Source organism: Papaver somniferum, chromosome 2, assembly GCF_003573695.1.
Source record: "Papaver somniferum cultivar HN1 chromosome 2, ASM357369v1, whole genome shotgun sequence".
Lineage (NCBI taxonomy): Eukaryota > Viridiplantae > Streptophyta > Magnoliopsida > Ranunculales > Papaveraceae > Papaver > Papaver somniferum.
The window spans coordinates 59,854,726-59,880,419 of NC_039359.1; the positions used below are offsets into that span (position 1 = coordinate 59,854,726).

General features: G+C 34.8%; 2 protein-coding genes across 2 annotated transcripts; one reads left to right on the forward strand and one right to left on the reverse strand.

Annotated features, from left to right (window-relative positions):
- Nucleotides 1-10,253: 10,253 nt before the first annotated feature.
- On the reverse strand, nucleotides 10,254-10,991 carry LOC113351153 (uncharacterized mitochondrial protein AtMg00810-like). Its single transcript, XM_026595199.1, has 2 exons — nucleotides 10,865-10,991; nucleotides 10,254-10,693 (listed from the first exon to the last, which is right to left on the reverse strand). Exons 1-2 carry the CDS (start codon nucleotides 10,989-10,991, stop codon nucleotides 10,254-10,256), a joined length of 567 nt encoding a protein of 188 aa, XP_026450984.1.
- Nucleotides 10,992-19,363: 8,372 nt separating this feature from the next.
- Nucleotides 19,364-19,681, forward strand: LOC113351154 (thebaine 6-O-demethylase-like). The gene has a single exon (XM_026595200.1). It carries the CDS (start codon nucleotides 19,364-19,366, stop codon nucleotides 19,679-19,681), a length of 318 nt encoding a protein of 105 aa, XP_026450985.1.
- The last annotated feature ends 6,013 nt before the right edge of the window (nucleotides 19,682-25,694 follow it).

The following is a 25,694-nucleotide window of genomic DNA, read 5'->3' on the forward strand; positions in this document are numbered from 1 at the left end:
TTGAATTAATCAAATCCTACATCTCAATCCAAACCCTAATATCACAGCAGTACTAGATCCAATTGCTTCTTCCATTTTGAATCAATCAAATCCTACATCTCTAATCAAACCCTAATTTTACAGCAATACATCCATCTTCTACAGCTAAATCTTCACTACCACCAACTTCAGAAGCAAACCCATTTCTGTCTTCAATTCTGCTCAAAAGCAACATCAATACAAACCCAACTTCATTAACTCTAAGAAATTCAATATCTCGAGCGTCCAATATCACAATCAATAGCAGTCACAACTTGTCTTCTTCCCTGTCTTCGATATTAAACCAAACTCAAAAATCAATCAACACCTCCGTGTTCTTCTCAGATTATAAGATACTCTCTTTCCTGAGGACACGACCCATTGAGATCCTAAGTTTGCCGGCATGAGGAACTGGTGCAGAGCAAGAAATAGAGAAAATAGAGAACTAGTGGAGGCGATACATAAAAGAAGGGTGCAAATATCTTACGTAAATGTGCAAGAAATAAAGGGTAAAATAGTATATATATATTTATATAAATATATACTGATAATAAAATTAAAATCATTAATATTTAGACTTAACTGGGTCAATGGAAGTCAACGTTGGTCCTTAGACCAAACGCAAAGGCTGGACAAATGTTAGACCAAACCCAGGTTTTGGTCAAAAACTGGGTACGAAAAACCAAATAACCCTTTCTTTGTTATTGTAATTTTCTTCAATTTCAGACCTATCACAAATATCAAAAAGAATATGAGTGATAACAGTTCTAGGAGTATGCTGTTGAATAGGAACTAATGCTTTTATGATAATGTTGATATTTTGAACTCTTCCTATTGGATGAACCTTGTTTTTTCTACTCTGCATTCAGTGATAAGATGCCCAACTATCTTGCAAGTAGAAATTTTTCTGGACAAACTGGGATTGAGATGCTCTGAAAGAAACCACCATATTTAGTGCCTATCCAAATTTTATTTGGAATAGTTTTGGCAAAATCTACTTTAACAAGAACATTTGCATAATATCCAACTTCACACTTAGTTGTTGCTTCATCTAGTTTAATAGGATTTCCAAATTCTCTGCAGATTACAAACAAAATCTTTTCACTCCAAAATTCAAGACCTAGCCCTGGAAATCTAACCCATACCATAGCTTTGGAAGTTCTTTGACTTTCGGGATGAAAATTCGAGATCCAATTCCTAACTTGTAGAACTTGATTTGTAACTTCCAATTTACCTTCCTTGATATGACGGTCAATCTCATTATCTAACTTAATTGTAAAGAAACCCCTTCCTAATGGAATTAGTTTACAATCTCCAACTAATTTTCATTGTTGACGAAGAATGATAACAACATTAACAAATTTAATCTTTTGTAAATTCAATCTTCCAATAAGAGAAAACTTCCAAGGATTTAAACTCTCTTGAAATAAATCATCAGGCAATTCAATTGATGGAATTATTTGCGAATTTGTTTCTTTTACTAAAACCTAACATATCAGACATTGTTGCTTCAACACAGGTAGTTTTAGGACAAGAATCCATGAACCACCTGAATTAAAAGCTACTAATCATGAGAAAAACTTGGTGCAAGAATAAATTTGGGTAGATTTTCACTTGAAATGAATGGATCTGAACACGCAAAACGTAAATTGATGTTCGAAAATTTCGCCGAGTCAGTCGTCCGATTTGCACACTCACCCGATTTTTTTTTTTTAAAATTTAACTCTAGAATCCTTTGCTCAACAAAGCTTATATTTGGTTTTTTGCTTTACAAATATTTTACATGCTCCATGAATCATGATAAGCAGATCTATGCACCAACCATTTTACATGCACCACGCCTTCATTTTTCATTACACACCCTATTTATCAAAAAAAACTTCACTATAGGTTGAGATACCGTGGATTTTGTTGCCATGGCCTACTATAATAAACCAATCCAAATTTTGCATTCCTTGGCATGCATACAAGAAAAATTCCAACAGACGCAGGAACGGTATAGACGGCGTGAACCAGAAATGTCTGTCAACACAGTCTCTTACACTTTGGATGTAAGCTAATCAAAACTACTTGCAAATTGTATAACGATTACGCACGCCCTTGCTCTATTGATCAACATTAAAGCCACGCAAGCCTAAAATTAAGATCAAGAAACATATAGAGAGTGCTCTCTCGGGGTCTTCAGATGCACTGAAATTTAAAAACATACAAGATAGAGCCTATTCGACCAGGGTCAGTCCATGAGGAACATCGGTAAACGTCACTGGAAATATGCACATTCAAAATAAAAAAACTATATGCTGAGGGAAAAAATGGGCCGTTGACGGTGGTGATGGTGGTTTCGCCCGCCATCACTAGTATTTGGACCTTCAAACATCCACCAGCACTCCATTAATTTTCATACAAATTCAGAACATAGACTGAACAGAAACTCGAAAGAATAAATCTTAGACCAAGAACATCGACATTAATGTGATATATTGATATGAATTGTGTTCAACTTCAACCACAATACAAGATGAAAAAGAAACTACTGCAACGTTCAAATTTTCCAACAGCATTTGATGCATGTTATTACAATTAATCCAAATTGGATCAAAATTCAGAAAACAACTTAAACAAAACACTCACTCGAAACAGAAAGAATCCACGTTAAGGATCAAGGAATAACCGAAGATCCATCGACGTACCCTGTACGTACTTATTATTCGATAAGTTTAACCAGAGGAACCATATCACTTCATTGAAGAAGCCAGTACCAGGATGAAGAAGGATCCAATCATCATTTCTTGATGATAGTTCAGAAAATACTTAAGGCGCTTCAATTCATTCTCTAACGCTTTCCTTTCGTTGATTTTTTCATCACCTAACCTGAACTGATGGATTAAGTAATCCACATAATTTCCGAAGATAAAACCATCTGTTGCGATCCTTGCCGGTTCCCCGACGCAACTGTGTATCAGTTCTTTTTCTTCTTCTACACATCTCTCTATTTCGGCTTCCTTAAGTGCAATGTTATTCTTCAAATAATCAATCATCTCATTCAACATCTCTGATTGCAGATATGTTTCTTCATCTTGATCCTTAGCACCAATCTCTGCTTCAGTAGATGATGATGTCCCCGCCCACATAGTACTCGATTCTTTCTGATTAGCATCTTCATCTGCATAATCATAATAATCATCATAATCATCGTCGACATCATCGTCATCGGTAGTAATACTTGATTCTCCAAATTTAGATCTTTTATATAACCAGTTCATATTTTCATCCTCTGAATCATCAGAAGATCCAGAACGGCTTATTTGTTTTCTTTTCAAATCAGACGAAATGCCTTTTTCTGCGTCCATTGGGATAGCGATTTTTCTTCTGATTATGAGAATCTTGATTTTTTGGAGCGAGATAGAAAACAGAGATCAAGAGCAATTTGATTGTGCCATCGCTGTAATCTGCTAGAACCAACCATAAAAGGAGTCTATTTGTAGTGGCTGAAACGATTGCCGCCTTTTCCTTTCAAACGACACTGCTTTTGGCGCTCGGGTCTTTTGGACATGGGGTACGACGTTCCATGAAAAGGCACACATACTATCACTAGAGGCAGCCTACAAAGAAATTAAGAGCACTCAACCAACTCGAGAGATGAAAAAGATGGAGACCTAGCCCGAGGACGTGACATGTATTGTGTGAACCACAAGATCTGGCGCCTTCCCAAATTTTTGCTTTTCATTCACATTTTTTTTTTTTAACGAAAAGGTTAAAATGTAGCCAATGAGAAAATCATTCACAAATCATCACTTGGTGTTACACCTGCCATCCAGTTAAATACGATGGTATTAATTGGCACCAACGAAAAGTGTTTCCATGTGAGGACTATAAAATTACAAAATATTTCACCTTTAAATCAAATTTGTACTCGGTTTTGATCTACCTCCAAAACATTTTGTAATTTTTTTCTTTCCTAATGACCCACGTTATTACATAATGTAGGAGATTTCACAGTTTTCAGTTTTGAAATGTAAAACCGTAGCATGTACGGTTCTGTTATCGGTTCCGGCCGAAAACCACACCGACCAATCGTTGTACGGCCCTAAACAAGACTATCCATAGAGGAAGGAAATGAGATCCAGATATCTTTACACAGTATTTTCTATCTCGGCAAGCCGGTCTGCTAGATTATTTTTAACACGCTTTATATACACAACTTTAAAGGAACGATAATTATAAAGTAAATTCCGATTTAAGGCGTTGATTACGGGGGCACATGAAATATTCTTGTTAGCGAGATCCATTTTGAGCCCATTTCCTCATAACTTGGGGCTCACATGAATTCCCCTGTGTTTATTGTCACTTGTGTAGGGACAAAAATAGCTAGGCTTATTCACGTTGGCTTCGAAAAAATGCTAAATTTGGGATTATAAAAGCATTTTGTAGCTTTTTCTTTTCAACAAAAAAAACGCATTTAGGGAAGCTTTCGGTATCCTTTGCTGCAACGATACTTTTATTTGGATTCTGATTTGAAAATACTTTACAATGCCCCCATGATTAACATATCTCCGCACCAAACTTCTACATGCACCATCCATTTATTTTTTCACTACTTTCTTTTATCAGAAAATTCTTCTATTGTTGCCGTGGCTAGACACGAAAAGCATTCACGGCGTGAACCGGACAAGCCCGTCAATATTGCCTGGACAATCATTATGTTTTCAAGACCAAAAAACATAATTAAGGACAGTACTTGGGGACTTTAAATGAAATTTCAAAACAAAAACGAAAAAGATAGCTACCTAATGTAACTACTTGAAATCCATTAGCACACCCAAATAAAAAACGAAACAGATCTAAAACATGGTAAGAGTTTTGGATAAGAAATTCTTTATTGATTAACCATTCCAAGTAGTGAAAAATACGAGTTCTTGAATACTAGGAAACCCTAATCTCTTATTCTAAGCAAAGCTCTCCCCTTTCCCAAGAATCCGACCCCTCATACATTGCCCAAGGACCCCTATTTATAGAAAAATCGACCCTAATGGCATACAACTCATTTTACTTCGTCTGGATCTCGTGGAGATGCTTTATACTTCGCCCAGATCTTTCCCTTATCGCTTCGACCCTCTTTTCCTCGTGAATTTTCGCCAATGGTCAAGGTGATGACCAAGGAATCCGTGTGCGAGATTAACAGATCTCCGCACCAACATTCTACATGCACCATCCATTTATTTTTTTCCCGCGAAATGCGAGCATCGTTGATGAAAGAGAGTGAGTAATGACGTGGCAGAGAAACCAAATGCGATTTTTTTTCAGATCTAGTTTTTGAATTTTTCTCATGGATTCGTCTCATATTTCTTTCTGAAATTGATCCAATGATTATCTCAACTCAGGTCTTTGATATTGAATCAAGTATTGATTCGTCTGATTTTCCTTCTCTAATCGAATCATACGGTTCTAAGGAGGGTAGTTCTCTAAACCCTAAAAAGAATGAAAATTATCAGAGGGTCGGTGATGATGTTGATAATACTCTGATTTCTAACAATTCAGAGATTGTTTCACCAGGGAAAGAGGTTAGAGACATCAATTCTAATGGAACAGTTGGGTCTCCTTCAAAAGGGGGTTCTTCTAACCCTAACTCTAAAGGTTGGAGAACTTTGTTTCCTTCTACACAACCAATTACTCCTCATCCTCCTATGAAATTATTTTCATCTACTGAGCTAAATGGAAAGAAGGAGGTAGATTATGCTGCAGTTGATTTCTCGGCAGGAATTAAACGTTGCGAAGAATATGTGGTGGGCTTCTGTGCGGGGAAAAGATTATCTTTTCCAGCAGTCAAAAAAGCTGTAGACAACCATTGGAAACTCAAGAATGAGGTGAGCATCAAATTACATGGAAATTGTGCTTTTATTTTTGAGTTTAAAGATGACGAGGATCGTAGAAGAGTTTCCGAATAAGGATCTTTTTTACATATCGAAAAGTCTTTTTACAGTGAGACCATGGTCGAATTTGCTAGAATCGTCAATTGCTAGCATCAAGTTAGTACCCATTTGGGTGTTGATTTGTAATGTGCCTCTGCACATGTGGGATATTGACGGATTAAGTGTTATCTCAAGTTTCATAGGAAAGCCTATATTAGTGGATGATTAAACTCTAAAGAGGACAAGGCTATCTTATGCTAGAGTTTGTGTAGAGATAGATGTTGACTTCAATTATCCATAAATCATACCATTAATGATAGATGGAAAGATTTCTTTAGAAATGCCCGTTGAGTATCAATGGAAACCACCTAAGTGTGAGGTATGTAAGGTTTTTGGACATTCCTCTAAAAACTACACAAAAAAGTTGAAAGCTAGATGGTCTTCTAAATCAAAAGGTATGGGAATTCAAGATGGAGACAAAAATCATCTCAATGCACCTATCAATGACCATCAGCTGTCTATTGTGGATGGTAGAAGCGTAGATGGGATTGAAACGGTTGATCCAATTGTTGTCTCTATTGCAAATGAGAGCGCAACAATTGATCCACCCCTTGTGCTTGAACAACCTTCAACAACAAATGAGACCAATGTCAAAGATACAAGTAGAGTTTGTAAAAAAAATGGATGGAGCAAAAGTGGAAAAGGAAATTCCTATAAATTTAACTTCAACATATGCAGCATCGGAAAAGGCTACAGATAATGGGATGATTCACAAACCTTTCTATTTGCCTAGCGACTTGCCTTACCAATGGAAAGATTTGTCTGACAAGGCTGCCCAAGCTACAGTAACAAAGTCAGATCAAGTTAATTATTCAAAGTGTCCGGTCAGGACTGCTCGCATTCAGAAGAGTGGGGAAGTGAAACATAAGCTCTTTCTTGTAAAGGGACACGACAACTGGGAGACAGCTTCAAGTCGGAAATCTCCAACTAAGACTCAGCAGAGTGGTGAAGGGAAACATAATCCCTTTCTTGTAAAGGGACTGGGAAATTGGGAGACGGCCTCAAGTAGGAAATCTCCTTCCAAGGTTGTTGCGCCTAATAATGATGGTCATATCAAAACTAGGAGCATCGACACTCCTGTCAAAGTGAATAACACTTTCAAAGTGTTGAGTAATGTACACAATTCTCAAGTTGAAGGTAGAGTTATAATAGAAGAGTACCAAGAGGATAGTGAAGAATTTTATGATGTAGAAGCGGATAGATATGCTCAACATTTGGCTTGTGAATACAAAACTAGTAAGAAAATGAAAAAAGAATGTTCAAGGCTTAAATGGAATGGTGAAATCCCAAATGAAAACTTCGGTAAAGGCCAACGCTCTGTTGCTAGGAAGCGTAAGTAACTTGTATTTTCCTTTTGGTTTTTCAGCTTAGCTTTTAGCCTGCTGAATTTGCTTTGTGCTTGTTTTAGGAGTCGGATTTTGTCGCTCTTTTGTTTGAGTTTCTCTGTTGTCGGTGCTGGCGTTGCCTTCCCCGTTGGAATCGCTTAGGCGCTCCTATACTTTTTATGTTTCTTTTTATCATCAATATATTCTCAACCTTTTAAGTAAAAAAAAATCCATTTATTTTTTCATTACTTTTTTTATCAGAAAATTTTTCTATTGTTGCCGTGGCCAGACACGAAAAGCATACACGATGTGAACCGGACAACCCCATCAATATTGTCTCTGATATGGACAATCATTATGTTTTCAAGACCAAAAAACATAATGATGCAGAAAGCTTTCATCTGCACAACTAATTACTTATGTAGGAGACAGATTGTATAAGCTTTCTTCTGCAACAATCTCCTAAGCTTTTGACAAGGGAAATCCTGAACTTAGTTTTGATTTGTATAACGATAGATTGTTGCATTACTTCAATTACAACTCTATTGTAGCGCAAGAATCATGATCATAAATGTTCTCCCGATTGCCTCCGGTCAAACTACCTAGTTAAAGTTCAAATATTCTAGATCTCAATCAGTGGAGAACTTGCATTGTGTTTCCAAGTTATAGAAGCTACTAAGAATAAGAGGGTAGTTGTGACTGCATACAGAAATATTGGAACTATATACAGGGTAGTTGGAACTGTAGTTGTTACTGCATACAGAATAAGAGGGTAGTTTTGACCAGCTCTCAATGTCGTCGTGTCTTTCCCCTTTTCTCTCTGAAACAAAGAAGAAGAAGAAGAAGAAGAAAAAACTACTTTCTTCCAAAACTCAATTCCTTGATCCGTCCGGTTTTGATTTGATTTTTCAGATCTACCGGACAGATCGAGTTTGTGTCCTTGTATATATTAATTTTCCAACAAAAAAAATTATTTCTAAATAATTTTTACGGTTTTCTGATAGGTCTAATGGTTTCACAAAATTATCAGGACCTGTTTTCATATTTTCTAATTAGGTTATTTTGGTGGGTTTGGATTTGCATTGCTCTGGAAGAAAACGACCTACTTCGTCAAATATGGAGATCGTTTCTAAAGAAATTAATTTGGGCATATTACTTCCCTTTTATGGAAGCATCTGATCATCAAGAAACAAAATGGTTTAAAACCATTATACGGATTTTCAATCCTTCAAAGAGCTGCAGAAGTTTAATAGGATTTTCATATTTCGTTTCTTTAAGTTTTGATTGTAAATCTTGTACCGTCTGTGTTTTCCTGTTCATTGATGTAATTGATCAATGTAATCCTTCTAACCTCAATTTGAATTAGGTTTTCTAATAAATAAAATTTTGGGTTTTCTTGAAGCCCCTTTTTCTATCAAAAAAAAAAAGACCCAAAAACATAAGGACAGTACTTGGGGGACTTCAAATGAAATTTCAAAAAGAAAAAAAAAAAAAGCTATTCTAAGAGGAAAAAAATAGGTCATTGATGGTGGTTTCTCCGTCACTATTTGGACCTCCAAATATCCAGCAGCACATGTCATACAAACTCCAATATAATAAATCATCCCACAAAGTTCATTCTTCAGTTCATAAGATATCCTATAACTTTCTTGCAAATTCAGAACATAATTAAATCGAACAAAAACTATAAGAATAAATAATTTTTAAACCAAGAACATCGGCGCTAATGATGAATTGTCTTCAATCCACAATACAAGATGGAAAGGATACTGCTAACGATGTCCAAATGTTTTCAACAACATTTGATGTGTTTTATTACAATTAATCCAACATGGATAAAAAATTCAGAAAACAACTTAAACAAAACACTCACTTCAAACAAAAACATATCGAAAGAATCCACATAAAGGTTCATGCAACCGAAGATCCATCTACGTACTAACCCGTACGTACTTTAGAAAATATGATATCAAAGACTTAATGAACACAATTCGTAACTCAAACAAATCTCTTGTATTGATGTAAATAAACTCATGGCTTAACAGCCTATTTATAGTTTAACAAACTTGACTCTCAAGCAAAGACTCTTTCCTAACAAATCAAATTCTAAAACAAGACTCTTCTAGAACATTCTAAACTCTATACGTAAAATACTATACGTAACCAAACATTAAAATTGGCAAAATTGTTTCTCAAGTTTACTACACGTTCACAATAACGCGTAATATCTTCTACTGATTGTTTCCATTGATGACACCAACTTCCACTGGTTGCTTTCACTCAGACAGTAGCAACTCCACCTAGTTGCTTCCACAATATCATGTCAACTTCTCTAAGTTGCTTCCTCTTAACAGCATCAACTTCTACTAGTTGCTTTCAAAAAATATATCTTGGTTTAATCTTCAACATCCTCTCTTAAACCAATATATTATTTACTAATCATTCCAAGTTTTCCACGCAAATAGATGAAGGTATTAGACTTCAAAGACCTGGTAAAAATGTCAGCCACTTGATCTTTACTTTCAAAAAATTCAACATCAATCTCCTTATTGCTGACAAGCTCTCTAATGTAATGATATTTGATATCAATGTGTTTACTCCTTCCATGAAACACAGGATTCTTTGTTAATGAAATTGAGGACTTGTTATCACATATTATTGTTGTAGGTGTAATATTCTCATTGAAAAGAGACTTCAGCATCATCCTTAGCCATACAACGTGTGTAGCACAATTTCCAACAGCTATGTATTCAGCTTCTGTTGTATACAAGGCAACAACTTGTTGTTTCTTTGATGACCAGGAAAAGAATCATGTTCCTAAAAGGAATGCATAACCAGATGTACTCTTCCTTCCTTTTGTGTCTCCATCCCAATCATTATCTGTATAACCAACCAATTTTGGATCTTCAGAAATTGTATAAAGCATTCCCAAACTAATTGTTCATTTGACATACTTCAAAATCCTCTTTGCAACTTGTAGATGTGACTGTCTTGGTGACTCCATAAACCTACTAACTAATCCAACTGCATACATAATGTCCGGTCTTGTAGAAGTTAAATATCTCAGACATCCAACAAGACTCTTAAAATATGTTGAGTTCACAAGTTCTCCTGATTCATCTTTTGTTAGCTTCAACCTTTCTTTAGTTGGTGTTAAAATTGGATTACAATTATCCATCTTGAAATGCTTAAGTATTCCTTCTGCATATCTCTGTTGATTAATAAAGATACCTCTTTCTGTTTGTTGTACATCAATGCCAAGAAAGTATGACATTAATCCAAGATATGTCATCTCAAACTCTTTCACCATATCCTCCCAGAATTCCTTGATCATCTCTGAGTTATTTCCAGTAAAAATAAGATCATCCACGTACAAAGAAACTATAATATGATTTCCAAATGAATCATCTTTCAAATACAGTGTATGCTCATGTGGACATCTTGTAAAACTTTCTCAATAAAGTATGAATCTATTCTTGTATACCAAGCACGTGGTGCTTGTTTTAAACCATACAAAGCCTTTTTTTAGCTTGTACACTTGATTCTCCTTACCCTCCATAACATAACCTGCTGGTTGCTCAACATATACTTCTTCTTCTAGTACACCATTCAAGAATGCACTCTTTACATACATCTGAAATATCTTCCATTGCTTCTGAGCAGCTAGAGCAATGATCATTCGAACTGTATCAAGTCTTGCAACTGGTGCAAAGACTTCAAAATAGTCTATTCCTTGTTTTTATCTATATCCTTTAGCAACTAACCTTGCTTTCAATTTATCAACTTCACTATCTGATTTTTACTTTGTCTTGTAAACCCATTTGACTCCTATTGATTTCTTTCCTTCTGTAATTTCTGTAAGTTCCCATGTATTGTTCTTCTTTATTGAGTTTATATCAGCTTCCATTGCTTGTACCCATCCATTATCTTTAGAGGCTTCTTCATAAACAACATGATCACAATCTCCATATAAAGAAAAATTAATCTCCTCTTCATCAGTATCATCATCTCTTGTTATCACATAATCTTTCATTCTTGCTGGTATAACATATTTTCTTCTTGGTCTTGCTATCTCTTGTTGTGGTATCACATCAGTTCTTACCTCTTCAGTTGTTGCTTCTTTAGTTCTTCTTTCTTCTTGTTGTTTAATAACTTCATCTTGAGTATTTATTTGTTCTTCAACTGCTAATGGAACTATTCTGACATTTTCTCTTGTTGAGCTGGTTGCATTCCAATTCCACTGAGAGTCTTCATCAAAGATTACATCTCTACTAATAACTATTTTCCATGTTACAGGATTGAAAATTTTATATCCTTTGGTTACTGAACTATAACCTTTATCATTTAGCTTATTTCTAAGTTTTTTTGGTACATGTGCATAAGCAATGCACCCAAAAACTCTCAGATGTCTTACACTTGGTCTTGCACCTCTCCAAGCTTCTTTTGGTGTTTTATTATTCAAAATATTTCTTGGACATCTATTAAGTAAATACAATGATATATCAACTGCATAACTCCAGAAGTTCTTTGGTAAATATTTTGTTCTTCTTATAGTTCTTGCCATCTCCATTATTGTTTTATTCTTTCTTTTCTGCAACACCATTCTGTTGAGGTTTATATCTAGCTGTTAATTGATGTAGAATTCCATGTTCTTCCATAAAACTATCAACAACTGTATATTTTGTTCCTCTATCAGTTCTTAGTATCTTGATCTTTCCAATCCGCTTCTCCGCATATGCTTTAAAACTTCTAAAAGCATGAAAAGCATCACTTTTCTGTCTAATTAGATACACCCAAGCTTTTCTACTAAAATCATCAATGAATGTTATGAAATAATTAGTACCTCCATGTGATGTTACTTCAATAGGACCACACAGATCACTGTGTACAATCTCCAATTGTTGTTCTGCTCTTCTAGCTTTGTTCACTGGGAATGGATCTCTGTGTTGTTTGCCAAAGATACAATTTTCACACCTTGACTCTGGAATCTCTATAATGGGTAGACATGTCACCATCTCCTTCTTAGACAATGCTTGTAAACTGTTAAAGTTTACATGACCCATTCTCTTGTGCCACAACCAACTTTGGTTGCTTTCATGTGTATTATAACAACTTGCACTTTGATATTGAATATTCAAAGGAAACAATCTGTTCTTAGTCACCTATACTCTTGTAATGAGTCTTCTATATCTATCTCTTATTGAACACACTCCATTGAATATGTTCATAGAATAACCTCTTTTTGATAATTGTCCCATACTCAACAAGTTCTGATGTAAACCTGGTACATAGAATACATCCATGATATATGTTTTTGTACCATTCTTAAGAACTATTCCAATTCTTCCTTTTCCCATAACTGAAATGGTAGAATTATTACCAAACTTAACAGTTGATCTTATGGATTCAACAAGGTTATCAAACAGATATTTTCTTCCACAGATGTGTGTTGCGAATATAATTTCGGTAAATAAGAATTCGTTGCTCGGACTTGAATAGATTTTAAAACGAAAATATATGTACAAATTTGTCACAAGATGTTCGAGAGGTATTGGGACTAAGGACTTGGCCAATTCTTCATGCATGTGGTATATTTTATTTATTCTTAACAATTACTGCTCAAAACATAAATATATGGACTCTTATTTTGCCAAAATAGATTCTCAGAATATTAGTTATAAATCGTAAGCATGGGACATCAAACATTTAAGCAAGCATTCCGCATCAAATAAAATGATAACTAATTAATTAAAATCATTTTTCAATTTTTTAATCAGTGCAAAAGTCATAAAAAGAATAAATTAAATTTACCACAATGACGAAAATAGACTCCCTCCGTCGTCCCAATGTTGGGTTTAGCTCCTCATATTAATCATAATCTCAAAATGTTTTATTATTGCTCCAAAGTTGATTACAATTGAGTAAACAATGCAACAGAGAAATCGCAACAGAAGTTTCTGTTCGAAGACGATGTCGCTGCGTTACAAAGATAGAATTGGTGACCGAAACTTAAATGTTGTGGTGTACTTCTCTGTTGCAAAATAGGATGAAGCAACTGTTGCTATGACAATATTGGTTGCAAAACAGGATGAAGAAACTGTTGCGATGAAGATAAAGGTTGCAGAGCAGTTGAAGAAACTGTTGCAAATGGATGAAGGAACCGTGGCCGATTCCTTGTTCTTCACGGGCAACAACAGCAGCAACAGAGTTCTGAAAACTCTGATTTCTGCTCCTCTGGCCCTCCTTTCGACTCCCAACTCTCGACATCCCTTACCTGTGATAGTAGCAACCTATTTATACACCTAAGCCTCATTGAATCTCTCCATAACTCCTCAAAAATCTTCACAATGAAGAAAAATATTTTTGAGAATAATTTCTTATTTCTTCCTCTGTGTACGTTAATTGTCTTGGAAATCTTCATAAACTGATTGATACGCATCCTAGGAGAATATCTGGGCTTAACTACACAAACATGCAACATCTTTTACGTGATTTTCTTTCCAAAAATGAAACGATATTCTTTTCTCTGTTTTGATCGGGAATTGATTTTCTGGACAAATTTGATCGATCCCAACCACCATAATATCTTCATCTACTCATATCACATATACCCATTAAGTCTCAGCTCTTTAATCTCGTTAAAACACCTTCAAATGTCGAATTGAAAATCTGCCAGTAAAGGAAAGAATTTTCCCGCCAATTTCTTTTGTTTGATTTTTTTTTTAAATGTGGTTGCCCCTATCCAGAGTAGGGGTGCCGATAGTAATTTGGGTGGAAATAGTAATTTTTCTGGGATCCTCCGGTACATTTCTGGGACGCTTCCGGTGCATTTATGGGGTGCCTTCGGTACATTTCTCCGGGGTGTAAATCATCACTTTTTGAGCAACTCTTTCCACATAAGGGTATTTTCTCCAAAAACACCTAAACAAACATAAAAACACCGTAATAAGAACAAATGGGTACTAAAAAAATACACAAAAGAGATGAAAATAGACACATAAATGTGTCTATCAATGTGATTACTGCAACCTATATCTAAATACCACTTCTGATGAAGTTGTTCTTCAGCTGTGTGACAAGCTAGCAACATATTCTCATCTTTCACTTCATCTTCTTCTTTTTCTTCTTCTTGTACTATGTTTGCCTTGAAGTTTGATTTATAATTATTAGCAGTTGTCCTTCTAGGTTTTGTACATGTAGTAGCAAAGTGTCCAAAAATTCAACAATTATAACACTGCACCTTTGATAAATCTATTGGTTTTCTTCCTTGATAACCTACATTATTAGGTCTTCCTCCAAAACTTGAGTTTCCTTGTTTGTTACTCCATGTGACTTGACTTTGTAGAGCTTCTTCTACTGGTTTTGCAGCAGTTGTTTTTCACATAATCTCTGCTCATAAGCCTGTAATGAACCTAATAATTCATTGAGTGACATAGTTGCAGCAGTGTTACACTCCTCAATAGCAGTTACTTTTGCTTCAAATTTATCAGGTAAGCTTCTTAAAATCTTTTCAACAATTGCTGAATCTCCAATAGTATCACCATTAACTTTCATCTCATTGACAAGATTTAATGTCTTTGAGAAGAATTCTGATATTGTTTTAGATGAATCCATCTGTAACAGTTCATACTTACGCTTCAGAGTTTGTAACCTAACTTTCTTGACTTTGTCAGATGCTTTGTAATAGTTTACCAATCCATCCCATGATGCTTTAGCTTTCTTAATATAGATAACTCTATCCATGAGAGATTGATGAACTCCTTGATGAAGAATATAAGTTGTTGTAGAATTGTTCTTCCTGTTTGCTGTTAAAGCAGTTTGTTATTCTTCCGTTAAAACAGCTCCTTCTGTTGGTTCAGCATAACCATCTTTTACAATATCCCATACTTCTTGATATATGAAAATATTTTCCATCTGTAACCTTCAGTGTTCAAAATTTTTTCCTTCAAACACCGGCACCTTAATTGAACTTAAACTTGATGTCATCTTCTTAATCAACAACTCATACCCATAGCCCTAGAATCTGATACCAGTGCTCTGATACCAGCTGCAGAAAATCTGATATCAAAGACTTAATGAACACAATTCGTAACTCTAACAAATCTCTTGTATTGATGTAAATAAACTCATGGCTTAACATCCTATTTATAGTTTAACAAACTTGACTCTCAAGAAAAGACTCTTTCCTAACAAATCAAATTATAAAACAAGACTCTTCTAGAATATTCTAAACTCTATACGTAAAACACTATACGTAACCAAATTTTAAAAATGGCAAACTTGTTTCTCAAGTTTAATACACGTTCACAATAATACATAATATCTCCTACTGATTTTTTCCATTGATGACACCAACTTCCACTGATTGCTTTCACTTAGACAGTAGCAACTCCACCTAGTTGCTTCCATAATATCATGTCAACTTCTTTAAGTTGCTTCCTCTTAACAGCATCAACTTCTACTAGTTCCTTTCACAAACTATATCTTGGTTTAATCTTCAACATGTACTTATTTGATGAGTTCAACCACCAGAGGAATCTCATCATTTCATCAAAGAAGCAAGAACCAACATGAAGAAGGCTGCAATAATCATTTCTTGATGATAGTTTAGAAAATACTTGAGGCGCTTCAATTCATTCTCTAACGCTTTTCGTTTATTACTAACCTCATAACCTAATTTAAACTGATGAAGTCAGTAATTCACGTAGTTCCTGAAGATAAAACCATCTGTTGCGATCCTTGCCGGTTCCCCAATGCAACTGTACAAGAGATCTTTTTCTTCTTGTTCACATCTCTCTATTTCCGCTTCCTTAAATGCAATATTCGTCTCCAGAAAATTAACCATCTCTTTTAACATCTCTGATTGCAGAGATGTTTCTTCATCTTGATCCTTAGTGTTAATCTTTGTTTCAGTAGATTCTGATGTCCCCGCCCCAATAGTACTCGATTCTCTCTGGTTAACTTCTTCATCTGCGTAATCATAATAATCATTATCATCATCATCGGTAGTAAAACTCTCTTCTCAAAATTTATATCTTTTATATAACAAATTCATATTTTCGTCGTCTGAATCATCAGAAGATCCAGAACGACTTATTTGTTTTCTTTTTTGATCAGGCGGAATATTGCATTTTCTGCAACCATTGGAACAATAGTTTTCTTTTGATGATGAGAATCTTGATATTTAGAGCGATGTAGAAAACAGAGACTCAGCAAGAGCAATTTGATTGCATCGTCACGTAGAACGGTCTTAGTATTTAGTTGGTCGTGTCATATTATAGTATATACTAATTATCCGGGTCACTGTAGCGTGTTTAATTAGTTGGATCATAGTAGCCGGATAGGGCCGGGGCCTACGTCCGCGGCCTTGGAGAAAATTTAAAGGCATATGTAGTGCCCACATTAAAATTCGTATGTTATTTGGTCCTGTCTATAATAACCGGGTCACAGCAGAATGGTCCTCATATTTAGGTGGTCGTGTCATATTTTAGTATGTTAGTTAGTCAGGTCACAGTAGCGTGTTCAATTAGTTGGATCATAGTAGTCGGATAGGGAGAAAATTTAGAAAATTTAAAGGCAGACATAATACCCACATATCTAGTTTGTCTTAACATATTATAGTGTGTTAGTCGGGTCACAGTAGCGTGTTTAATTGGTTGGATCATAATAGCCGGATAGGGCCGGGGATGCCCCTTAAATTTTTAGGGAATAATATCTAATATTAAAGTTATCCGTTTTTAATTGGGTAAATTACATCAAGAAATCTAATTGTGAAAACTACAGCCACACCCATTTTCCAGATTTTGGACACTGTGAAAACCACGGGCGGAAAAGTTTATGCGCGCACCCAATTTTCGTGAGAAAATTTCTCCCAAACCCACAATTTATAAAATTTGGTTTCTTCGTATTTTTCTTCTACTTCTTCTTCTTCTTCGTCACGCGAATTTCTTCTTCAATTCTTTTTCCTTTTTTCCTCCCAACTGTGACTTCCGATCAGTAATATTGAATATTGATAGACAGTATAATCACATGAAGATTAGAAACAATAGATGAATGCAATCGAAAGTTAGGGTTTGAGGTGATGTTCTGAGATGAATCGAGATCTTGTTGTCTGTTATTTCCGAAAGATGTATGAATGGGTTTTTTTTTAATTAGGTATTATGATTGAGAAGATGGACCTGAGATGTGTTCTGAGATGGAGATAGGGTTTGTAATTGTTTCAATCAAGTAGAACATGAAGAAAAATTGATTTGAGATTTAGAAAATACAGGGAATAATAATAAATCTTATTTGACATGGGATAATGAACAAAGAAGAAGAAAATGATGTTGTTATGACTGCATAACATGTCAAACAGTCGAGAAAATATCTTCATAAACTTTTATGCAGTCGAAAAATGGATGCATAACACATTATCCGACATCTTTGTTATTTTGTGTGAAATTGAAAATTGATGCATAATGCATCATGGAGTCGAGAAAATGGATGCATAACCTGATATGCATCCAAAATACGGCTGCATAATGCATTATGCATAGAGAAAATTGTTGCATAATCTTTTATGCATCAGAAAATGGATGCATAACCTGATATGCACCCTTAAATATGGTTGCATAATGCACTTTGCATCAATTTTTTCTGTACGCACTAAAATCAACCAAAACAATGGCTACATAACTTGTTATAGATTCATAACTTGTTATGCAGTCGAAAAAATGGTTGAATGATTCGTTATGCGTCTGCATAATGTGTTATGCATCTTCTTTGGAGGGTGCATAATGAATATGTAATCGGTTTTCGAAAATTTTCCCTAAAATGATGATCACCTCCGATTTTTTCGTGAAAAACAAAAATTTGATATTGTTGTTTGTACTCGTTGTGTATCTCTCTTAAAAAGATTTTCAACGATATAAAATTTGTAAAATTTCAAGGCGCGGTTTTTTAAATATGTTATATCCAAGTTGGTAAGACCCTGATGCATAACCCGTCATGCGGATGCATAATCCATCATGCAAACATTTTTAATAATTTCATATAATTATGGATGTCACGGAATTAAAAATTAATTGTGGGCCTGACAATAAAAATATTGTTTTTTTTGGACCTGCGCCTAATTTCCCCAATTTAATTATATTTTAATACTTGAAAATAAGGAAGCCTCACTTATTTTCAAAACTCCCAGTGCCTCTCAAGTTATTATTAATTTATAATCGGTTTCTATACACTTGACTTTTTAATCTCACATTTTCATAGTCGGTTTCTGTGCACCTCACTCAGTTTATTCTTATTCTTTTTTTTGTTTGGCCCACACATATTTAACATTTAGTCCACCTTGTTAGAATTTCATACTATAAATCATTCTTTACAATTCCTTATTAGCTGTAACCATGTTGTATGTGAACATATTTAATATTTTATGCTGATATATAATTCTGTATATGCATGCTCTATAATTATATAATCTACCACTTGTAGGAAGATACTTCCAATTTTATCTTCTCTTATTCTTAAATGATGGAAAATTCCTTTTTAAGCAAGAGCTAGAACGGAGTACACCTCACCTCATGCTAGGAAAGACATATGTCATTCAACCTTCCATCAAGAGTTGAAAACAACCTCACATAGGATTATCATAACTAGTATGTCATTCCAAATAGTGTAAGAGATATTTTTCCTTATGTACCCTTAAACATACATAATTAACATAAACAAACCTTAATTAATTGATTAGGATTAGTACTAATCAAGTTTAAAGGAATACAAATTATTTTTTATTGCTGAACCAACATAAAAAACTGACACACCTAAGTCTCCCTATTTGTATAAAAAAAATTATCCCTCTTGATATTATTTTCTGGTTCCCCCATTAACCAATAAACATGCAAAATTAACACTCTTTAAAAGAGTATGCATGATAAATCATAATATTTTTCTCTCTTTGAATTTTCTCAGTGATGTGATTGGATACATTAATTTGGTTGGTTTATTATAGTTTTTCATATGATTATTTAATTTACGTACAGGGAGACAATCGAATCCTACTCATCAGAAATGAAACAGTTATCCATGGTTCTCTTTAATAAGATGGAAAATGCTCTACAAGTACAAGCAGCCGAGATTAAGGGTATGTCAGAGGTGTTTAAAGATAGGACACAAGCAATGAGGATGAACTATTATCCCCCTTGTCCTAAACCAAATCTCGCAATCGGTCTTACGTCGCACTCGGATTTTGGAGGTTTGACAATCCTCCTTCAAATCAACGAAGTGGAAGGATTACAGATAAAAAAAGATGGGACATGGATTTCAGTCAAACCTCTACCTAATGCGTTCGTAGTGAATGTTGGAGATATTATGGAGGTATTTATTTAAGCTAGGGTAACTACTGGTCCTTGTTTCGAATACTGGTCTTATCTCAAGTTTCATAGAGATAGATGTTGACTTCAATTATCCATAAATCATACCATTAATGATAGATGGAAAGATTTCTTTAGAAATGCCCGTTGAGTATCAATGGAAACCACCTAAGTGTGAGGTATGTAAGGTTTTTGGACATTCCTCTAAAAACTACACAAAAAAGTTGAAAGCTAGATGGTCTTCTAAATCAAAAGGTATGGGAATTCAAGATGGAGACAAAAATCATCTCAATGCACCTATCAATGACCATCAGCTGTCTATTGTGGATGGTAGAAGCGTAGATGGGATTGAAACGGTTGATCTAATTGTTGTCTCTATTGCAAATGAGAGCGCAACAATTGATCCACCCCTTGTGCTTGAACAACCTTCAACAAAAAATGAGACCAATGTCAAAGATACAAGTGGAGTTTGTAAAAAAAATGGATGGAGCAACAGTGGAAAAGGAAATTCCTATACATTTAACTTCAACATCTGCATCATCGGAAAAGGCTACAGATAATGGGATGATTCACAAACCTTTCTATTTGCCTAGCGACTTGCCTTACCAATGGAAAGATTTGTCTGACAAGGCTGCTCAAGCTACAGTAACAAAGTCAGTTCAAGTTAATTCTACAAAGAGTCCGGTCAGGACTGCTAGCATTCAGAAGAGTGGGGAAGTGAAACATAATCTCTTTCTTGTAAAGGGACACGGCAACTGGGAGACAGCTTCAAGTCGGAAATCTCCAACTAAGACTCAACAGAGTGGTGAAGGGAAACATAATCCCTTTATTGTAAAGGGACTGGGAAATTGGGAGACGGCCTCAAGTAGGAAATCTCCTGCCAAGGTTGTTGCGCCTAATAAGGATGGTCATATCAAAACTAGGAGCATCGACACTCCTGTCAAAGTGAATAACACTTTCAAAGTGTTGAGTAATGTACACAATTCTCAAGTTGAAGATAGAGTTATAATAGAAGAGTACCAAGAGGATAGTGAAGAATTTTATGATGTAGAAGCGGATAGATATGCTCAACATTTGGCTTGTGAAGACAAAACTAGTAAGAAAATGAAAAAAGAATGTTCAAGGCTTAAATGGAATGGTGAAATCCCAAATGAAAACTTCGGTAAAGGCCAACACTCTGTTGCTAGGAAGCATAAGTAACTTGTATTTTCCTTTTGGTTTTTCAGCTTAGGTTTTAGCCTGCTGAATTTTCTTTGTGCTTGTTTTAGGAGTCGGCTTTTGTCGCTCTTTAGTTTGAGTTTCTCTGTTGTCGGTGCTGGCGTTGCCTTCCCCGTTGGAATCGCTTAGGCGCTCCTCTCCTTTTTCTGTTTCTTTTTATCATCAATATATTCTCAACCTTTTAAGTAAAAAAAAATCCATTTATTTTTTCATTACTTTTTTTATCAGAAAATTTTTATATTGTTGCCGTGGCCAGACAAGAAAAGCATACACGATGTGAACCGGACAACCCCATAAATATTGCCTCTGATATGGACAATCATTATGTTTTAAAGACCAAAAAACATATTGATGCAGAAAGCTTTCTTCTGCACAACTAATTACTTCTGTGGGAGACAAATTGTATAAGCTTTCTTCTGCAACAATCTCCTAAGCTTTTCAAAAGGGAAATCCTGAACTTAGTTTTGATTTGTATAACTATAGATTGTTGCATTATATCAATTACAACTCTATTGTAGCGCAAGAATCATGATCATAAATGTTCTCCCGATTGCCTCCGGTCAAACCACCTAGTTAAAGTTCGAATATTCTAGCTCTCAATCAGTGAAGAACTTACACTGTGTTTCCAAGTTATAGAAGCTACTAAGAATAAGAGGGTAGTTGTGAGTGCATACAGAAATATTGGAACTGCATACAGGGTAGTTGGAACTGTAGTTGTGACTGCATACAGAATAAGAGGGTAGTTGTGACCAGCTCTCAATGTCGTCGTGTCTTTCCCCTTTTCTCTCTGAAACAAAGAAGAAGAAGAAAAAACTACTTTCTTCCAAAACTCAATTCCTTGATCCGTCCGGTTTTGATTTGATTTTTCAGATCTACCGGACAGATCGAGTTTGTGTCCTTGTATATATTAATTTTCCAACAAAAAAATTATTTCTAAATAATTTTTACGGTTTTCTGATAGGTCTAATGGTTTCACAAAATTATCAGGACCTGTTTTCATATTTTCTAATTAGGTTATTTTGGTGGGTTTGGATTTGCATTGCTCTGGAAGAAAACGACCTACTTCGTCAAATATGGAGATCGTTTCTAAAGAAATTAATTTGGGCATATTACTTTCCTTTTATGGAAGCATCTGATCATCAAGAAACAAAATGGTTTAAAACCATTATAAGGATTTTCAATCCTTCAAAGAGCTGCAGAAGTTTAATAGGATTTTCATATTTCGTTTCTTTAAGTTTCGATTGTAAATCTTGTACCGTCTGTGTTGTCCTGTTCATTGATGTAATTGATCAATGTAATCCTTCTAACCTCAATTTGAATGAGGTTTTCTAATAAATAAAATTTAGGGTTTTCTTGAAGCCCCTTTTTCCATCAAAAAAAAAAAAAAACCCCAAAACATAAGGATAGTACTTTGGGGACTTCAAATGAAATTTCAAAAAAAAAAAGAAAAAAAAAAGCTATTCTAAGAGGAAAAAAATAGGCCATTGATGGTGGTTTCGCCCGTCACTATTTGGACCTCCAAATATCCACCAGCACCCGTCATGCAAACTCCAATATAATAAATCATCCCACAAAGTTCATTCTTCAGATCATAAGATATCCTATAACTTTCTTGCAAATTCAAAACATAATTAAATCGAACAGAAACTAGAAGAATAGATAATTTTTAAACCAAGAACATCGGCGCTAATGATGAATTGCCTTCAGTCCACAATACAAGATGAAAAGGATACTGCTAACGATGTCCAAATGTTTTCAACAACATTTGATATGTTTTATTACAATTAATCCAACATGGATAAAAAATTCAGAAAACAACTTAAACAAAACACTCACTTCAAACAAAAACATATAGAAAGAATCCACATAAAGGTTCATGCAACGGAAGATCCATCTGCGTACTAACCCGTACATACTTTAGAAAATATGATATCAAAGACTTAATGAACAAAATTCGTAACTCAAAAAAATCTCTTGTATTGATGTAAATAAACTCATGGCTTAACAGCCTATTTATAGTTTAACAAACTTGACTCTCAAGCAAAGACTCTTTCCTAACAAATCAAATTCTAAAACAAGACTCTTCTAGAACATTCTAAACTCTATACGTAAAACACTATACGTAACCAAACATTAAAACTGGGAAACTTGTTTCTCAAGTTTACTACACGTTCACAATAACGCGTAATATCTCCTACTGATTGTTTCCATTGATGACACCAACTTCCACTGGTTGCTTTCACTCAGACAGTAGCAACTCCACTTAGTTGCTTCCACAATATCATGTCAACTTCTCTAAGTTTCTTCCTCTTAACAGCATCAACTTCTACTAGTTGCTTTCACAAAATATATCTTGGTTTAATCTTCAACATCCTCCCTTAAACCAAGATATTCTTTACTAATCATTCCAAGTTTTCCACGCAAATAGATGAAGGTATTAGACTTCAAAGACTTGGTAAAAATGTCAGCCACTTGATCTTTACTTTCAAAAAATTCAGCAGCAATCTCCTTATTGCTGACAAGCTCTCTAATGTAATGATATTTGATATCAATGTGTTTACTCCTTCCATGAAACACATGATTCTTTGTTAATGAAATTGAGGACTTGTTATCACATATTATTGTTGTAGGTGTAATCTTCTCATTGAAAAAAGACTTCAACATCAACCTTAGCCATACAGCGTGTGTATCACAATTTACAGCAGCTATGTATTCAGCTTCTGTTGTAGACAAGGAAACAACTTGTTGTTTCTTTGATGACCAGGAAAAAAATCATGTTCCTAAAATAAATGCATAACCAGATGTAATCTTCCTTCCTTTTGTGTCTCCAGCCCAATCATTATCTGTATAACCAACCAATTTTGGATCTTCAGAAATTGTATAAAGCATTCCCAAACTAATTGTTCATTTAACATACTTCAAAATCCTCTTTGCAACTTGTAGATGTGACTGTCTTAGTGACTCCATAAACCTACTAACTAATCCAACTGCATACATAATGTCTGGTCTTGTATAAGTTAAATATCTCAGACATCCAACAAGACTCTTAAAATATGTTGAGTTCACAAGTTCTCCTGATTCATCTTTTGTTAGCTTCAACCTTTCTTTAGTTGGTTTTCAAATTGGATTACAATTATCCATCTTGAAACGCTTAAGTATTCCTTATGCATATCTCCGTTGATTAATAAAGATACCTCTTTCAGTTTGTTGTACTTCAATGCCAAGAAAGTATGACATTAATCCAAGATCTGTCATCTCAAACTCTTTCACCATATCCTTCCAGAATTCCTTGATCATCTCTGAGTTATTGCCAGTAAAAATAAGATCATTCACGTACAAACAAACTATAATATGATTGCCAAATGAATCAGCTTTCAAATACAGTGTATGCTCATGTGGACATCTTGTAAAACTTTCTCAATAAAGTATGAATCGATTCTTGTATACCAAGCACGTGGTGCTTGTTTTAAACCATACAAAGCCTTTTTTAGCTTGTACACTTGATTCTACTTCCCCTCCATAACATAACCTGCTGGTTGCTCAACATATACTTCTTCTTCTAGTACACCATTCAAGAATGCACTCTTTACATCCATATGAAATATCTTCCATTGCTTCTGAGCAGCTAGAGAAATGATCATTCGAACTGTATCAAGTCTTGGAACTGGTGCAAAGACTTCAGAATAGTATATTCCTTGTTTTTATCTATATCCTTTAGCAACTAACCTTGCTTTCAATTTATCAACTTCACCATCTGATTTTTACTTTGTCTTGTAAACCCATTTGACTCCTATTGATTTCTTTCCTTCTGGAAGTTCTGTAAGTTCCCATGTATTGTTCTTCTTTATTGAGTTTATATCAGCTTCCATTGCTTGTACCCATCCATTATCTTTAGAGGATTCTTCATAAACAACAGGATCACAATCTCCATATAAAGCAAAATTAATCTTCTATTCATCAGTATCATCATCTCTTGTTATCACATAATCTTTCATTCTTGCTGGTATAACATATTTTCTTCTTGGTCTTGCTGTCTCTTGTTGTGGTATCACATCAGTTCTTACCTCTTCAGTTGTTGTGCCTTCTGTTCTTCTTTCTTCTTGTTGTTTAATAACTTCATCTTGAGTATTTATTTGTTGTTCAACTGCTATTGGAACTGTTCTGACATTTTCTCTTGTTGAGCTGGTTGCATTCCGATTCCACTGAGAGTCTTCATCAAAGATTACATCTCTATTAATAATTATTTTCCCTGTTAAAGGATTGAAAAGTTTATATCCTTTGGTTACTGAACTATAACCTTTGTCATCTACCTTATTTCTAAGTTCTTTAGGTACATGTGCATAAGCAATGCACCCAAAAACTCTCAGATGTCTTACACTTGGTCTTGCACCTCTCCAAGCTTCTTTTGGTGTTTTATTATTCAAACTATTTCTTGGACATCTATTAAGTAAATACAATGATATATCAACTGCATAACTCCAGAAGTTCTTTGGTAAATCTTTTGTTCTTCTTATAATTCTTGCCATCTCCATTATTGTTCTATTCTTTCTTTTCTGCAACACCATTCTGTTGAGGTGTATATCTAGTTGTTAATTGATGTAGAATGCCATGTTCTTCCATAAAACTATCAACAACTGCTTTAGCTTGCTTAATATAGATAACTCTATCCATGAGAGATTCATGAACTCCTAGATGAAGAATATAAGTTGTTGTAGAATTGTTCTTCCTGTTTGCTGTTAAAGCAGTTTGTTATTCTTCCGTTAAAACAACTCCTTCTGCTGGTTCAGCATAACCATCTTTTACAATATCCC

Coding starts and splice junctions, on each gene's coding strand:
- LOC113351153 (XM_026595199.1), bottom strand. CDS start 10,991: ATGATCATTGCTCTAGCTGCTCAGAAGCAATGGAAGATATTTCAGATG. Junction 10,694..10,864: donor AGCAGGTTATGTTATGGAGG/GTAAGGAGAATC, acceptor ATCATATTATAG/TTTCTTTGTACGTGGATGAT.
- LOC113351154 (XM_026595200.1), top strand. CDS start 19,364: ATGAAACAGTTATCCATGGTTCTCTTTAATAAGATGGAAAATGCTCTA.